This window comes from Protopterus annectens, chromosome 12.part0, assembly GCF_019279795.1.
Source record: "Protopterus annectens isolate FY-2018-M chromosome 12.part0, PAN1.0, whole genome shotgun sequence".
Taxonomy (NCBI): Eukaryota; Metazoa; Chordata; order Ceratodontiformes; family Protopteridae; genus Protopterus; species Protopterus annectens.
This window is the reverse complement of record NC_056746.1, coordinates 896,008,767-896,027,884: the sequence shown is the minus strand read 5'-3', so window position 1 is coordinate 896,027,884 and position 19,118 is coordinate 896,008,767. Positions and strand designations below refer to the sequence as shown.

General features: G+C 41.3%; 1 protein-coding gene across 1 annotated transcript in view; it reads left to right on the top strand.

Annotated features, from left to right (window-relative positions):
• PREX1 (phosphatidylinositol-3,4,5-trisphosphate dependent Rac exchange factor 1) overlaps window positions 1-19,118 on the top strand; it is a 2,105,011-nt gene that overhangs the window by 525,255 nt on the left and 1,560,638 nt on the right. The window contains exon 2 of the mRNA XM_044089931.1: window positions 14,913-14,984. Within this exon, the coding sequence (XP_043945866.1) occupies window positions 14,913-14,984 (72 nt within the window). The remainder of the gene's footprint in view (window positions 1-14,912; window positions 14,985-19,118) is intronic.

Here is a 19,118-nt window from a genome sequence, read left to right as displayed (position 1 = left end):
ATCTTATTACAGTTTTGTGAGTGGCGATTTTTTGTGGTAGTAGATCCATTTGGCCACAATTGGAAAACTTATTTTTTGAAGCTTAGAACTGCCAATCAGCTTTCTTGGTTCCAGATTTACACGAGTGATTGCTAGCGTTTTGTTTGCGGGTTTGACTTTTTCAGTGGTACACAACGCTGGTTTCAGTAGTCATCACACTTGGGTTATCTGCCTCCAGGTAGCCCTCACTCGCCCCGAATACCAGAGTCAGTATTTCTGCATCGGATGCTGTCGCTTCTTCCATGACGTCAGGTTGTCAGGGGTATAAAACAGGCAGCTGACACCATTACATCAGTCTTTCTTGCCGAGGAGGAGCCTGAAGTAGAAGCAGTTTGCAAGTGCCAGTCGTCCCCCACCTAAAATTTTCATTTTCGAGTTTGTAATCCTGATGTCTTCTAAAGCTAAGTACCCCGTTGGGATCCTTTTTTCTTGCTCTAACCGATGTCAGAAAAAGTTAACAATTGTCTTGCCTGTGGAAAGCAAATAACTCACAGAGATTTTCATTCTTACTGCGTCACTTGTTTAGGCCCAGACAACAATGTCCCTCACTGTCGGTTTTGTGCCTTGTTTAATGCCTGAACTATTCGTTGTCGGGCTATCTTTGTCGCTAAATTCTTGCGCTCTCGTTCTCCATATTCCAAAATGGCTTTGATAAGCCATCCGACTACCGATCTTCTGAAAAAAACGTAAAGATAAAGACAGAGACAGATCGCGTTAAGCTAGTCGCCAGTCCTCTGGTACTCAGTGAGGGACCTTTGCAGCCCCTGATGCTCGCTTCTATGGATTCGCAGGGCTCTGCTGAGACCCATTCGGAGTCTGGTATGCCACGAGATGCTTCTTCAACTATGGAACTTGCAGATGTCTCTACCTTGGATGGGTCCGGAGCTGCTGTGCAGGTACCGGCTTCTGAGGGTGTATTCCATCCTACCGATGTTTGAATCAAACCGACAACTTCGTTTTTAGCCAAAACAACCACGTTTCTTAGGCCCAGAGTACGCACTATGCCTAAAAAACTGATGACCAAAGCACATGCTCAAGCTCCCATACCACAAAAACAAATGCTTAGAATGGCTGAAGACCTTACTACTCTAATTAGGGGAAGCTAGCCTTCTCCTGCTAAGAGACAAAGAATTGAGTTTCCTTCTGATTCTACTGTCCAGGAGCCCGATGACTCTGACCCTTCTGATTATCAGGACATATCTTTATCAGCCTATGAGGATTCAGATGCAGAGGAATCCATTCCCTCTGCCTCCTCTCCAGAGGATTTTTCTTTTGGTGATACTTTGCACACTTTAAGAGAGCATTTCCACTGGGAATGCCAAGACTACCCTCAGTCCAAAAAAAGACTCAGAGAGAAAGAGAATTTTTAGAGTTGCATCAGCACAGGCCTTTGGCTATAGCCCCTGTTCTGGATGTTGTTGATGATGTTTTTATGGAATCCAGTCTAACTCCAGATACATTACCCTCGGCCCCTAGGAAACCTGACAGGTACTACAAAGTAACTGATTCCCACAAAATTCTCTTTGAGAATCCCACTGCTGATCCAGAGACCATTTCCCAGGGACCTAAAGGTATTAAGGCTACTACAGCCAAAAATCCTACCCCTTCGGACAGGGATTCCAGAGCTTTAGACAGATGGGGTAAGAAGTTATATACCTCTGCAACTCTTGCCATCAGGACTTTGAATTGCCAGTTTCACATGTTGAAGTACTAGCAACATATTATGGAACTAATTAAACAAAAAAATGATATTATTGCCAGACTGTGCAGAAAATAAAGATTTACAAGAGCTAATGCATTCTGCAAACCAAGTTAGTAAGCATACTTTGCAATGTGGCTTTGATACCCTAGAAGCATCTTGCAGGGCTGCAGTCACTGTGTCTGTACTGAGAAGGCATGCTTGGCTGAGGGAACAATCCTTGCCAGATCATGTCAAATCCAAATTACTAGACGCTCCTTTAAATCAGGAACGTTTGTTTGGCACCAAAGCAGAAGAAGTTCTTAAAAAGATGGAAGAAAAAGCTAAATTTATGGAAACTGTCAAAGAATTCTTACAAGTGCAACCACCTTGATTCAGTAGGCATTGGCCTTCAAAAACCTGGTCCTTTCCAGCCCCTGCCAGGCCTTCCCAGCCCAGACCCAGGGGAAACAGGCCACCCAGACTACAGTCTCAGGGTATGCAGAGATCTAAACAATGGAGTGCCCCACCTCAAAAACAGGGAGTGTTAAGTGGCCCCCTTATGGAAAAAGTTCACAATGACTTTTCAATTATCCTTCCCAGCCCTGCCCAGTTACTTGTGCCCCTAGGAGGAAAACTTGCTGTTCATGTAAAAAAACTGGATGTCCATTACTCAGGACCAATGGGTCTAAACATTGTATCCCAGGGGTACAAATTCTACTTCCATTCACTGCCAACCCCAAGCGAGTTTCCAGATCTTCCTCCACACCAGTTGGCAGATGCTCAAAAGCAAGTAGTGTCCCTGCTCATTATCAGAGCTATTCAACCTGTTCCAGTAGAACAAAGTGGTCAGGGTTTCTACTCCAAACTTTTCCTGGTGCCCAGAAAAGAGGGCTCTTTGCGCCCAATCCTGGATCTTTTTATTCTCAACACCTTTCTGGTAGTCCCAAAATTCAAGATGCTTACCCTGCAACAGCTTCTCCCAATGCTAGCCAAGGATGCCTGTTTAGTCACTCTAGACTTAAAAGAAGCTTATCTGCACATCCTTATAAAGGAGTCATGTAGGAAATATCTACGCTTCAGGGCAGGCTTTATGCACTATAAATTCTGTGCACTTCCCTTTGGCTTATCTACTGCGCCCAGAGTATTCACAAAGTGCCCGACTCCAGCCATTGTATACTGCAGGCAGAGAAATATCCAAATTTTCCCATACTTGGACGACTGCCTGATTCAGGCGGACAGTCAGGAAGTGCTACATCAGCACCTGGCATTTGTAAAAAACCCTTCTCACTTCATTGGGGTACACCATCAACGAAAAGAAATCATAACTGGTGCCCAGTTAAAAGATTGTATTCCTGGGAGCAAGCTTGGACACAACTTCCCAGATGGCATTTCTCACTTCAGAAAAACAGGTCTATCTGACAAATTACTTCAAACAAGTGGCCACCAGAACCTAGCTATCTACAAGAAAAATACTGCAAGCCTTAGGGTTCATGGCCTCATGAATTCTGCTAATTCCATATGCAAGACTGCATATGAAGAAACTTCAGTGTTACTTAAAAAGTCTTTGGTGCCAACATTCTCAGGACCTGGAAGCAGTCATTCCTGTCATACCTTGTCTAAGGGCAGAGTTCCTTTGGTGGGCAGAAGCTTGCAACCTCAACAAGGGACTGCTTTTCACTCAACCCCTTGCCACCCAAATCCTGACAACAGACGCATCAGACTGTGCATGGGGGGCTCACGTGGCAGGAAAATGCATTCAGGGCCACTGGAGCCCAAGCCAGATTTTCCTGCACATCAATCAAAAAGAGATGCTAGCTGTACAGAATGCTGTGACAGCCTTCAAATACCTAATCCTCCCAGGACAACTGCTTATAAAAACAGGCAACACCACAGTTATGTGGTACGTAAACAAGCAGGGGGGAACCCATTCTTACCCACTCTGCAGGTTAGCCATGGCCCTGTGGAACACCACCTTGAGCAACCAAGTGCATCTACAAGCTCAATTCCTGCCAGGCAAACAAAATTCATGATGACTTAAGCAGAAATCCCCTAGACCCACAGGAGTGAAAATTGGAGTCCTACACCTTCAACCTTCTGATCCAGAGGTGGGGAACACCGGAGGTGGTCCTCTTTGCCTCCCCCGAGAACCACCAGTTGAACAAATTCTGCACCAGGAACCCTCACAGTAAGGTCTGGAAGGTGGATGCCTTATCCTTTCAATGGGAAACCCTCTTCTATTTATGCCTTTCCCCCTCTGCCCCTTCTCTCCAGAGTACTACTCAAGATAAAACAGGACAGGCCAAGGGCAATTCTTATTGCCCCACACTGGCCATTCCAGCACTGGTACCCACTCTTACGCAGCCTGACAACAATGCCACCTTGGCACCTTATCCAGACTCCTACCCTGCTGTCTCAGCAAGAGGGACAGATTTTTCATCCTCAATTGCAAATACTAAACCTTGCAGCCTGTCTTATCCCTTGAGTACCCCACCAGCAGCCCTCAGCAAACAGGTGCTGGACGTCATTCTTGAAGCCAGAAGGCCTAGTACTAGGAAGTCCTATGCTGAAAAGTGGAAAAGATATTGTTCTTGGAATCAGTCTCTAGGGAAGGACACAGAAGTGCCCTCCTTACCTCTAATCCTGGATTACCTAGCAGAGCTATATCACAGAGGCCTATCCTTCTCCTCCAATAAGACTCATGTCTCTGCCATCCCAGCTCATTATAATACTGACCCACCTCTATTTTCTCACCCTCTCATCAAGCAGTTCTTGAGAGGGGGTAACAACTTAAGACCCCCCCCCCCCCCAGGAGAGCACCTTCCCCTGTCTGGGACCTTAACTTTGTACTGGAAAAGCTCACACTTCCCCCTTTTGAATCTGCTGCCTCAGCAGAGTTAAAATTCCTCTCTTGGAAAACAGTCTTGCTTCTAGCCATAACTTCAGCAAGAAGAGTGTCTGAGTTGCAGGCACTAATGGCTGTGGAACCCTTCATTATTTTCCATGCTGACAGGGTTTCCCTCCGGACTAACCCGTCCTTTATGCCTAAGGTGGCATCCAGTGTGGCTCTAAACCAATCCATCCATTTGCCAACCTTCTTCCCTAACCCTCAGAATAAAGGGGAAAAGGATCCTGCACTCCTTGGACTTGCACAGACAGCTCAGGTTCTACCTTGACAGGACTAAGCCTTTCAGAAAATCTGACCAGATGCTAGTCAGCTTTACTACAGGGGCAGAGGGTAAGGCCATTTCAAAACAAACCATTTCCAAATGGATAGCACACTGCATCCATTTCTGCTACAAGCACCATGGTAAACCTACCCCACAGGGGATCAGACCACATTCCACTAGGGCTACTTCCACCTCTACACCATTTCTCAGGGGAGTCCCTACCAGGAACATTCTGGAAGCTGCAACCTGGAGTTCTGTTCACACCTTCACCGAGCATTACCACTTACCTATCTTTTCTAAATCCAGGACTGGATTTGCTACAGCAATCTTGCAAGGCCTACTAGCCAGCCCTAACACTTCTTGACTGCCTCCACCCTTCCTCACCTTTGGGAATCAACCCAAGTGTGATGACTGCAACAGTGAAACATGAAGAACATAGTACAGTTGTGCACACTTACCATAAATGTAGATGTTCAAGTGTATTCACTCTTGCAGTCCTGGTTTCCCTCCCTCCAGCCCCCTGGGTTTCTCTATCTTTCTATCTCTCCTCTCTATGGCCATTCCTAATGGCATTGGTATTTACTTTTTACTGGTGGTGTTCCCCACCATACACTAGCTCCCTATTTGGGGGGCCCTGACATTTGGGGCAAGAAAAACTGATGTAATTGCATTGGCCCTGTTTTATACCCCTGACGACCTGACGTCATGGAAGAAGCGACAGCATCCAATGTAGAAATACTAAGACTCTGGTGTTCTGGCCGACTGAGGGCTACCTGCAGGCAGATAACCCAAATGTAATGACTGCAACAGTGAATACACTTGAACATCTACATTTATGGTAAGTGTACACAACTGTACTTTTTGTGTGTACAGGAGGTACCTCACAATTCAACCACCTCACAACTCAGCTGTTTCACAATTCAACCACACTTTGGGACAGCTGGGCATCCAAAATTCAACCAACGTCTTGCAATTTTACCTGGAAAGGAGGCTGAAAAGTTGTTCATTGTTTCCTGTTGTTGTTGTGCAGTTATTTCTTTTAACTGTTGCGAAGAAGTGAAGAAATGGGTGCCAAAGAAGGGTGATATTGGCCGAAAAATAAGTGGCTGAGCATTGAAAAGAAGAATAAATCACAGGTAAAATTGAGAGAGGAGGTAAAATATGATAACTAGCAGAATAGTATGGTGTGCCTAAGTCTTCTGTCACAATATTTTGGAAAAAAAAAGACAGCATCATGGGTGCTAAAGTGTCAAAAGGAGCAACAATGGTTTTGGACAAACATAGAAACACAATTCATGCAGATATGGAGAAGGTGGTTCTTGTTTGGATCCTGGAGAGGCAGATGAAGGGGGATCCAATAACTCAGACCATGATCTGTGAGAAAGCTAAGCTCATCATTGAAGACCTACAAAAAACTCTAGGAAGTAGCTCACAGCAAACAGAGGAATTTAAGGCAAGTAGGGGATGGCTCCACAGATTTAAAAAAAAGAAGTGGGTTCCACAGATTTAAAAAAAGAAGTGGCATCCACAGTGCTCTGAGACAAGGAGATGCAGCTACTGCTGACAAAGAAGGTGCAGAGAAATTTGTCAAGGAATTTGAAGAAGTGATAGAGAGAGAGAAGGCTATTTGCCAGAACAAATTTTTAATTGCAATGAAACGGTGCTTTTCTGGAAGAGATTGCCAAGTAGGACTTACATAACCCAAGAAGAAGCTAGGATTCCAGGTCACAAGCCTATGAAAGATAGTTTCACACTCCTCCTTGCAGCAAATGCCAGTGGAGACTTCAGACTGAAGCCTCTGCTGGTGTATCACTCAGAAAACCCAAGATGCTTTGGAAAAAAGACTATAAAATCAAAACTACTTGTAATGTGGAAATCAAGCACCAAAGCTTGGGTAGACCAGTCAGTTTTCAAGGATTGGATTTTCGAGGAGTTTGCTCCAAGTGTCAGAAAGTACCTGAAAGAACAATTTGCCAATGAAAGTTCTTCTGCTTTTGGACAGTGTCTCTGCCCACCCATGAGAGTTAAAGGAAATTCTTCAGATAGACTATGATTTTATTAAGGTTCAGTTCCTACCTCCCAACACAACTTCTCTCATTCAACCTATGGATCAACAAGTCAATGCCTGCTTCAAGAAGCTCTACACAAAAGCACTCTTCTCAAGGCTCTTCAACGTGACTCATTCTTCAGATAAAACACTGAAGGAATTCTAGAAGACTAAGTTCAGCATTCTTTATGCCATGTCATTCATCAAAAGTGCCTGGGATGGAGTTTTGCAGAAAGCCTTTCATGTAGCCTGGAGGAAACTGGTTCGTTCCTTTTCCCAGGGCAAAATTTTGGATTAAGCAACTGAAGATGCTGAAGCAGCTGAAGAGCTGTAAGACATAATTTCCACAGCAGAACACCTGGACGTAGGGGAGGTGGATGAGGCAGATGTGGAGGAACTGCAACAAGACCATGATGATGAGCTCACAATGGAGGAACTTACAGCACTTTGCAATAAGCAGTTCAAAGAAAAAGAAAGGGGAGAGTCTTCTGAAGATGAGGACACCAGGGGGGAAAAATGACCTATGCCAACAGCTTGCACTAAAGAGCTTTTATCCAACTGGGAGAAGGTGCAGGCTACAGTGTTGGAGTGGCACCTCAACAAAGCTGACATAAGCAGGATGACGGACTTGTTTAACAACACAGTTGTGCACCACTTCATGACTATCTTGAAAAAGAGGGAGAGACAAGTCACCCTGGACACATTTTCTTTCACCTACACCTGCCGAAAAACAGAGGGAACAGGTAGGACAGGGTGAACAACACTTCCCTGCCAGCAACTAAAGACTAAGTGGACTTTGTAAATAGTGTAAATAAGGTGACGCATGTTCAGTTTATGGCATGGACACTGGTGGGGCTGGGTAGACAGAATAGGCACAACTGTGTGATGCTGACTCACCTGAATGAATGAGCCAAGTAGGGGAGCCACTGAGCAACGTACTGGAGAGGGATTAAAAAACAGACACACCAGTATACACTGTAGTGTGTGTTGTTATTTCTTTTGGGGATGTGGATAAGAAACTGTTATAAGATGTTTTAAGTTAAAATGTTATTATTTTCTTTGGGGGGTGAATAGGAAACTGTTGTAAGATGTTCTAAGTTATAATGTTATTATTTCTTTTGGGGGTCTGGATAGGCAACTGTTGTTAGATGTTTTAAGTTATAACTTATATCACATTAAAGTGAACTAAATAAAACATTAATCATAATCAGAGGCAACATATATTCATTTCATAACTGCTATCGCACAATGATGTAATGAGCATGCATTTTAGCTGGACAGGAAACATGTTGGCCTGCATTCCTAGATGGATTTAAAATCAAATAAACTTGTATGTGGCATGTGAGCCATAGTTTTAGTAATGTACAATAGTCTTGCATCCTTCCTCCACATCCTCTCCTCCATTTAATAGATGTTCTGCACTTCAAATCATGGTGCACTACATTTTTTAAAAAAAATTTTTAGTGTATTTTTTAATTTTGTTTGGGCCGGAAATTAATATTGTGAAATTGTGAGGTACTGCCTGTATATGACTGAAAATCAACTCGTGACCAACCTGGACTTCATCCCCAAAGTGGAGAGAGGAGAAACTGTCAAATTTGGTTTCATGAACATTCAAGCCCCAATAAATGTAAACCTCATAAGGTCCCCAAACCTGTACACCCACAACGTTCCTGATCAGATCCTTTATGTTTTCTAGATAAAAATGAAATCAAAGATTATTTCAAAATTTGTTGGGTCAGTGTCTGTTTTAGCACAGTTCTCTAAATTCTAAATATTATGTTTCTAAAATAATGAGGCCAAGGCAAGCTTCTCAGAATATCTCTCTCCTGCTTGTCTTGCCTGGGTTTGATTACTGCAGGTTTGCAGATGCCTTTTGGAGAGCAAAGAAAAGAAAATACTTCTGCAGCTCCTTCCGAATTTGGTTTTCTGCAGGATGGAGTGGTTCATCAATGTGTTTACCCCAGAAATTGGGTCTCCTGTGCTTATCTCATGATCAACACCACTTTGGAGGTTGTCACTATAAATCCTTGTGACATCATTGTCAATGTGAGAGCCTTTTCAGGGCCATGCCTGCAATGTCCTAGCATTGCATACCTTGGCATTGATAGCTCTACTGTTGAGTTTCCCATTAGCATCAGTCATTTTGATACTGTCACTGCTGGTGTTATTGATTTCTATGTTGAGGGTCAGGGCTCTAGTAAGGAGTAGGTACTGACCATTTTATTGTTGGTCCCATTGCCCAGTTGCTCCAAACTTCAGCAGCTGGTGAAAAGATTCCTGACACCAAGTCACCTGATGATGCTTCAATTGATGCCAGGCTCACAAGCTTCCTTGCACTGGTGCCCCCATTGTTCTTTGTTTATTTGATGCTGAGATCTTTCACTGTGAGGAAAACATGTTTTCTTCAGCCCTTATCCTTGCCACCTGTTATACAGCAGGACAGAGTAACCCTGTGTCCTTTGCACTTTCCTTTAGTAACAGTAACCAACGTCTAATCATCTTCATGCTGTTCTGACTCCCCCACTCCAAAGATCCTGAAGAAGGTGACACACAAGAGGAAGCACACTGACTATAGTCTGGAGTCTGCAATCCTAGAATTTGATGAAGATGAGGAAGAAGACTCACCACCATGATTTTTGAAGCCCCCAGTCATAAGGAGACATTAGAGATAATGAGATAAAGAGGGGAATGGCCCACCAATGTCCTCACAACAAATGTTGCAAAAGGCCTTTTGGTCCACCTAAGAATCCTCTTGGGTGTTTTGTCCATTGATGGGCATATTTAAAAGTGGCTATCAAAGCAGCATGGGAAGACCCAGACATGGTGATATCAGTGTCCTAGAAAGCTAGATCCTTCGACTATCCACAGACTGAAACTTTTGGTCAGAGACCCCTAAGATAGATACTCTTTTAGCAACAGCAGCAACTGCTCTTAAGAAGACTGCCATTTTCCATATCCCTGCAGCCCATCCTTCCACATAAAAAAAATCCATAATGGTTGATTGTTTCAGATGCAGATTTACATGTTATTCAGTTTTTCACTAAGAATTCTGTACTACTTGAGCCATGTAATGGAGTTCCAATGAGACATGATAGAAGAGATGCACCAGTTTTTGGCACAATTTCCTGATGGTCTAGATAAAGACCTGTTTCTTCAGTATCAAACCTTATGATGGAATGACCTACAGTGCTGTCGAAGGCTCATCCAGAGTCACAGGATCTGTCCTTTCCATGCTGGCATGCCAGGCTCAGGCCTACTGATTTCATCGAGGACCATTACAAGTTCCTCATTCCAGGGACCCTGTTGTTTTGCACCTGATGTCAAGGTACACTTAGAAACTGTTGAGAAAGAGAATAAGACCTTCTCAGCTGTTGGGGTCAAATTCCTGCCATCTCAATGCTCCTTTTGTAGGAAGTAGAGAAGGCTAGGCTAGATCTAGTTTAGTTTTGGGCAATAGCAAAAGAGGGACACAGTGTAAAATTTCAAAAGATAATGGTCCCAAAAAGGTCCTCTTCTGCAACTGAGCAGCCGCAATCACCCACAGATGGGTAGCAGCAGCATCCTTCTGTCTTTGCCTGACTGTTCCACTGTGGAGGCAGTCAGGGCCTACTTGTCTCTCCAGATTCTCGTGTGACTAGCTCTTAACAAAGTACAAGTGGATTTCAACAATAATATCCAGAGGGTGCAAAATTCCCTTCCACACTTCCTTGTGCCACTGTTTGTTACTCTTGCCTAATGTTCCACTCCATCAGAAACATGAAAGAAAAGGTTTGATCATCAACTGTTTAGAAAAAAAATCAATCCAGTAGGTCACAGTAAACCAAAAAGAGTAATTCTATCTCCAAATTGTTTTTTGTACTACATAAAAAAGGGCCTCAAGCTCATACCATATTCAAGTGGCTTAAACACCTTCCTACAAAAAGAAACCTTTTGAGTAGTCACTGTGCAGTCAGTTCTTCTTTGCTTATCTGAATGATATTCAATACATTGTTTTGATCTGTAGGATGTCTGCATTCATGTCAAGATCATTAGGAGGTACAGGAGGTTTCTCTGCTTCTGTGAAGGAACCATTCAGCACCAGTCTGGAAGTCTTCCATTTAGGGTCATATCAGCCCCCAGAATTTCTGGAAATGCATGTACACAGTAGCAGCCAAACAAAATCCTCATGGATCCAGAATTTGCCCACTGCCTGGTTCTTAGGTTGTCCTTGTCCTCAAACCCTACTTTCCAGTCCGGAGTCTCACATGAGGCCATTTCACTTCCAGAGAATAAAAGTGAACCTTGCTAAAGATGGCTGCTCAGTTTCATTGGATATCTTTATATATTGGGCTTGTCTTCCTCCAGAAAGAATTCAGCTTGTCCAACACAATATTTTTTGCCTGTTAACTCCCTTTCAACATTTGCTCCCCCTTGTCTCAAGACTCTGGAACTCTGGGCAGCTGTTATACATATAATAATATTTCCAAGGTACAACATGAGAACATTTCACTGGGCATTAAGAGTCCAGTAGTCTCAATTGCTGGATCCATGTCCTTGCTAATGAAAAGATTTGAGAGAGTCTATAAAACTTCTTGGATATTGGATGCATCCCCTAACTTTACAGGTGGCAATCCATTCAATATTCACAATCCCTTGAGAGCAGTTATTCTGAAAGCATCTGTTATATTGTTTTTATGAGAAAGGGTTAGAAGGAGTAAACTGTACAAGGTTTCTGGACCCCTGCAGATTCAAATCAGCCTACTAGTGTCAGGGGCAGTTCTTCTGACCCTACAAGCATTTAAAGTCTGCCTGCCCCATATTGTGATACTCATCACCTCCAATAACATAGCAATGGCATAGGGTGTATCAGTAAGGAAAGAGCCAGCATGTACCCACTTTTTTCAAGACACCATGAGGGCTGGGTAGTGGGTTATGCAGTCTATTTGCTTTCTCTTATTCAAGCATATTTCAGGAGAAGCCAGCTTACTTGTTATTAAGCAACATATGGAACTGGGACTACATATAGATATCAGCAAATTCAGAGTGAGACATCAAGACTAGAGCAATTATGACTGGCTCCATGGTACAAAGAAATAGAACACTGACTGTGACCCAAGAAAATGGGATTTTATTAGCAGCCCCGGCGTTGAAAGAGCTGGGCAGAGAAGGGAAGGAGTGAATGACTGTGGCCAGCTTGTCTCTGCCACAGACTGGGAAGGGATACATACATTCAGGGGCACACATGTTGGTGCAATTTCCTTGGTGGAGACTAGGGAAACCATTGCTAAGTGTGTTGCGGGTAGTGACGAGGCTTATGGGGGGAAGGCCTTTTGCAGAAGCGAAGGGGATGTTCTCAGTGGCCAGCCCATTGCACTTCTCCGCTTTGGCACTTTGTCCGGTGCTCACCAGAAATAGGCCTTAAACAAAAATTTTCTAACAACCACTGATAGGTGTTTGAAAAATGGCCCCCTCCAGGTCCATGCTTGCTGAACAAATGGGCAAATTGACTGAAAGGAGGCATATAGTAAACAGACACAGGAAGCAAAAAAGCAAAAAAAAAAAAAAAAAAAAGGTAGAACATGCACAGTCATTTCTGCTTCAGATTGGTGCACTGAGTGTTAGAAACCTTTACCTGTAGCACATCATCAGTATTACATACATAATCTAAGCACTAGAGGTTAGACTAAGCACTGAGTAAATACAGTTGTACTTGGAAGCTGCAAGACAAAGATAATCTTACGTAGTGCAGTTTAAACAAAATAAATGCTACTAGATCACTACATAAGGAAACTTGCCAAACTAAACATGTTTTGGTCACGTTAATAACTTAATGTGTCATGAAATAAAGAACAATGCAAGCACATTCATCTCTATCCGTACCACTTCAGGCCCACTGTGCTCTCAAGACCTACTAAACAATTCTCCATATTCCCTAATTCTCATTCATTTACCTGTTGTAACAATTACCTTTCAGAAAATCCATCTCATATACTGTCCATGTATTGAAGAGCTCCTCAAAGAAAATTCCAAACGATGCTGCATTGTGTGTTGGCAATCTACACCCTTGGTATACACCTCTGTAGACAGCACCTAATTCAGCTATTAAGATACAGTTGATGTTTTTTTTCTGCCAAAACATACTACCCTCTGTATGGATAAAAGAAATAATGATGTCCATGCCAAAACTTCCAGACCCAAATTACCATCCATCTAACTTCAAGCTTATCTCTTTTCTCGCTCACTGAGCAAGAATCTAGGAAAAAAAATGGCCTACTGGCAAATATCAATTTACTTACAAAGGTAGAAGGTGCTCTCCCCACTGGGCGTGGCCCTTTGGATTCTTTGTCATCACATTCTATTAAATGTGGACTTATAGTGGTGGAATACTATAACAATTATGGTTGTACTTTGAGTTGTATGCTTCTGCATTGGGCCTGAAAAGAGTCCATCTGGATGAGTGCACCACCCCACTGAATACATTAGAATAAATAAGTAAGTAAAAGGTCAACTAGCTGCTGCAGGATTTGTAGTACCAGGCTGCAGACTGCTTACAGCAAGTTATGCCACTGCTGCCAGCTGTTGTGAAGGTGTGATTATGTTGTGCGTGTTCTCAGAACGTGACTCTCAAAGAGCTCCACTCATCTGAGGATGCTCTTGCAATCTAGAAACAGCACTTGACCATATGGATGACTTAAAGTGGTTGTGAAGATTGGGTCTGTGTCATTCTTGTTAACAATTTTATAACCATTTCATGTTGGCACATTGGTGCATTCCTTGTCAGAGAAAAGGATGATTTGTACTTCTGTTGTTTTCATAAATTCATTCACTCAAGTCTGTTCCTGTAGAGCTTAGATTTGTTATTTAGTTTGCAGTCTCATTTCCAGCTAATGTGGAGGAGTAGACACTGTCTTTGGATCAGTACCAGTCATACCTGTCACCCTCTTAGCATTAGAAATCTGGACGAATATCACAATAATGGGAAGCAAAGGACAAAAATAGGGACATATTTTAAATATTTTTCTTAGAAAGTTGCTAGAATAACAGGATTTGTATTAGTATGTATTTTCTGAAGAATATGAAATCTGAAACTCAAATCTGTGTCATAATTTAGTGACTTCAATAATCATTGGTTTGCTAGTAAAGGAACAGACCAAAAAATATGAGGCAAAAATCTGGACATTCTGAATAAATCTGGGTAGTTGGGAGATATAGTACAAGGAACAATGTGCCATTGAAGCCTTTTGTCTCTTAAATCCTTACAAATGCACCTTTATGCTCTAGGTTTGCCCTGAAAGGGATGCCTTTGGTTGGTCCAGTGGAGCTACTTGGTTAAAATTAATTTATTCATTCATTTATTCTTTCTACACTTGTCTCATGTATCTTGTCAGTGTTGTGTAATAACTGGAGCCTATATTGGCATTCAGTGTACATAAGGCAGTGAAATATCAGATGGGATGATACTCCGGATGTATCACAACACACAAACACTCACGCACACACATGAATAAATAGAGGATACATACACACTCACGGACACACAGGATGCATTCATGCTGGCAGTTTAGAGGATGGCCCCCTCATCGGTATTTTGTATTTGGAATGTGAGAGGAAGCCCACATGGACACAGGTAAGGCAGTCAGACTCCACACAGAAGGTACCCCACAGAAGAAAGAAACTGTAGAACCAATCAGTGAGACAGCAGCTCTAACTGCTGGCCATGTTGCCTCATACCTGCTTAACAGATAAAAAAAGAGAATTTCACTGCAGATGGCGTTAATGACACATGTATGTAAATTTCAGATATCATAGCTTTTTATTGTTGACATCTTTTCTAATGAGAGTAATTGAGTACTCTGTAGTATATTTAGAGTTAGGAAATAATGTTATTTTATGAAACTGAAAATTTAAAATGTTTTATAATTATTGTGTCCTAAGTATTTTATTATTTGAATATTTCTGTTAAGGTCTAATTAAGAATTTTTTTTTTCATCCCAAGGCATTCCTTCATAGAAACCAGCAAAATATTACTGAAAAGGCAGAAAAGTACATCACAGAAGAAAATATTAAGGTAATTTTCTCTTTTGGAATGACTGTAACATCTGAATGTGTGTGTGTGTGTGTGTGTGTGTGTGTGTGTGTGTGTGTGTGTGTGTGTGTGTGTGTCTTGGGGGTTGGGTTGGGTGGTGGTGGTGGTGGTAACTAGCCTGAAGATTTCTCTTTTACAGATATAACCTTCAACAGAGATATTGACCTGCGGATTTATGTATTTATTTATTTATTGACATTTGATTACTGGGAATGTCCAACTGGGTAGAAGCCCATTTTCAGCGGAGCCCTGGGGAGAAAAGCTCCAAAATTATTACAAAACATTTTACAATCTTCAAAAATAAAACAAAAACAACTGCAGTTTAAATTATTATAACAAATTAGTGATATATAAAACCATTGGTTAAGAATCAGTACAAGTTATGTGATAATCATTTAACATTTATAAAAATTTTAGACAGTTTGTAGAGAAATTAAAGGTAAGTTATTTTAATACAAACAGGAATTGCAATATGAAGTGAGGGAAAACAGGCTTATCGTGCATTTAAGAGAGAAAGTCAGGGAAGAGAATTTGATAGAAGTAAGGAAGTAAGTGAAGAAGTGAGAGTAAGGAGGTGTAAGGAATGAAAAGGTACTTGCTCATATTTAGGGATATAATTTATCTTGGTTTTGAGCAAGAACGGGCCAGCTTTTAGCTAGAAAGTCTTCCAGAGTGGTTTTAACATATTGGAGGGAGGGTATTGACCTGATATGTACAGGTAAGGAGTTCCAGGACTTAGCAACCTTATACGAGTACAGACAATGCCAGGCAGATTTGATAGGTTTGTAGACAGACAGGAGGTTTTAGTCACTGGATTGCAGTGACTAACTGGGAGCATAGTTGTGCAGACAGAGTTTTAGTGCCGGACAGGCATGTAGATGTTGGATAATTTTATAGGTGGCAGGAAGCTGTGTATATGTTAGTTGATGAGGCAGTTGTAACCAATTTAGGTTTTTTTAGTCCTATACAGTGGAGAGTTCTGAAAAGGGGTATGTGCTGCAAATGTAGCAACTTTGTTATAGCATTGTTCAAGTCTTACGTTTTGTGAAGCCTGACGATTAGTAAGGATGGAAGTGCCATAAAGATGGTGTGGGGAGGAGATAAGTTGTTGGCTCTGTAAAGCATCCCTACTTTTTGATGAGTCTTTTTTATGTAGTTTTGTATATGCAGGGTGAATATAAGCTTATCATCCACTACCACCCCTAATAATTTGGTATGAGAAGTGACTTAAGTGGTTGTATTATCAAGAGAGAGAGGAAGAGGAATTTGGGATAAAAAGTAGTTGTTGGTCTTTTTTGTGAGTTATGAAGCCATGTTTTAGTGGCTGTTAAACTTCCTGTGTAATTTTTTGGAGGTGTACCATGTTGTCAGATGTGCAAATGAGAGTGGAATTGTCTGTGTTAGGGTGGCCCATTGTGTGGATTTATAGTGAGCATTGGTGAAAATGTTAAGCAGGAGAGGACCAAGGTTACAGCCTTGTGGTACACTGGTGTTGACTGGGAGATAAGGAGAGAGCATGGAGTGCCATTTTACTAACTAATACCTATTTGTCAGGTAGCTTTTGAACCACAGAAGGGTGGGCTGAGAGAGACCTAGTAAGGACATTTGAAGTAGAAGTTTACTGTGACAAACGGTGTCAAAGGCTTTAGACAAGGCTAGAAATAAGGAGGAGACTAGTTTGCCAGTATCTCTAGCTTTATTGACAGTATCTATATAAGTTAGAAGAGCATTGCTAGTGGTATAGGAAGGATGGAAGCCATGTTCTGTAGGGGATGGGAGTTATTCCTGTAGGAGATAGTCTAGCAATTGTTTTTGAATACATTTTCCAAGTATTTTGGCAAGGGAAGTTAAGATTGCTTTAGGTCTAAAGTTATTAATGTCTGTTGAATTTCCTCCTTTGTGCGGAGGGATAATGTGTGACTTTTTCCAGAGTGAGGGAGTGTGGGATTCCTGGACTTGACCCATTTATAAGGATTGAGACAAGATAGGTAATGCTGTTGGCTGCTATTTTTAGGTACTGAAGAGCACAGTTTAAGTTTGTTTAAGAGTAGTTTTATATAGGTGAAAGTGGATGTGGTGATATGTGGCTGTTAGGCAGGGTTGGGGTTAGATGTTGAGGAATCCTTGGTTAGAGATGCTATACTATCTATAAAATAAGAGTTGAACTGTATTGCAGTTTTGAGTGGAGAATTATTGGGAGAGTAGTTTGGGTTGAATTTTTGGCCGTGATGTAAGATTTCTTTAATGGATGTCCAAATTTTTTTTTTTTAGGTTGTGTTTAGTATTATTCTGAAAGTTATTATAATAAAGATTTTTGTCTTCATTTATTTGTTTTTTTGTTAGTACGATTGCGAAGCATTCTAAAGTTTTCAAGATTTTGAGGCGTGTTATGTTTTTGCCATGCTTTTTCTCTGTCCTCTATTATCATTTTACTCTTTTTGGATAGCCAGATTGCATTGTTTATTTTTTGTCGCTTCCTTCTTGGAGGTGCAAGGCTATTTAGGATATTTCGAAAAGTTGTATTGAATTCATTTACAGCATCGTCTAAGGGGAGGATTTTTAGGAAGTTCCAGTTAATAGATAATAGTGTAGTAATGACCATTTCTAGATTAAACTTGGAAAGATTGTGTGTTGTTTTATAAATATGCTGTTTAACTGGATGTATGAGATGTCTGGTTGTATAAACTGGGAGATGATCACTGAGAGAGAGTCTGACATTGTAAGTCTGATACTAGGATCTAGTCTAATAGGGAACGTGATATATTGCTATAATGTGTAGGACTATTAATTAGTTTTGTGAAACCATATAGGTTCATGCTAGATATAGAGAAGTTAGAGTTTATGTCCAACCAATTGACATTTGCATCACTTAGTAGTATTTTTTCTTGTGGAAATGTTATGGATATCCAGTGAAGGATATCTTCCAATATAGCTGCATTGTCACCAGGAGGGATATAAAGGACAGTAATGCATATTTATTTATAATTGTTTATTTTGAGGAGAGCAATAAGAAGCTCTGCTGAGCTGAATTTTGGTCTTGGTTTGCTGTAAGGGTAAATGTGGTATATATTGATAAATATTAAAGCAATACTGCCATTTTTCCTCTTTATATGGTCATTACAGATGATATTAAAGCCAGGAGGTATAACTTCTTAGTTGTTCATGCTAGGTTTAAGACAGGTTTCAGTTACAACAAGAATATCAGGCTTATTTATGTTGGACAATCCAGTCATGTAGTTCAGCAGTTTTATTTATTATGCTTCTAACATTTATTGCAGCAAAAATTAGGTCCAAGGTTTTGGGGACTGGCTGTTGTGGAATTAGAGAAGAGTGTGAGTGAGAATTATCTTTGTGTTCATTGTGATAGGTGGGGCCAGGATTAGGGTGTATATATATCCTAGTAGGTTTTAGTATACAGGGGAATTAATGCATGCTTGTTTTCTTTTTGAGAGGATTCTTGCACTTAATTTTGTTGTAGTTTGAGTTGAAGTACAGTCTATATTTGGAGCAAAGTTGAGGGGCAACATTAAATAGGTGTAATGTGTGGAGAGTGTAAAGAGGAAGTATGGATGGTGGTCGAGACAAAGTTGGAGAGATGCTGAGACATATTATTGAGCCCTGGTAGGATGAAAGGTGGCACAGTAGGAGGAGAAAAATAGAGGATAAACTGAAAAGTGGCCTTAAGTAAAGGAATTTGCATTTTATAAATGTCAGGTAGTGTGGAAGTAGCAATGAAGAGGAACACAAGAAGTTGCAGGGCAGTAGGAGATTCAATGATGGTGGGTTCTGAAAGCTGGTAGACGATAGGTAAGAAGAGAAGTATTTTCTATAAAAGAAGAGAGTTAGGTTGTCCTGGTATCTTCTCTGGAATTTAAGGAATACAGGGGTATGAAAGGCTTAGAGTATAACTATGTAGTCAAAATAAGGAGAAATGAGGGTTTATTTGGCCTCTTGTGATTGTTTTGGGAGACGAAAATGCTTACTGGAGGTTTTTGTACTGTGGAATAAAGTGTTGGTTATCCAGCAATTTCAGCGTTTTTTGTGTATCCTGTTGTTTGCCGTTTCTGCTACTTTGAAGAGAGTTTTTGGTGTTTAGTGGCTTCTGAATGGATATCC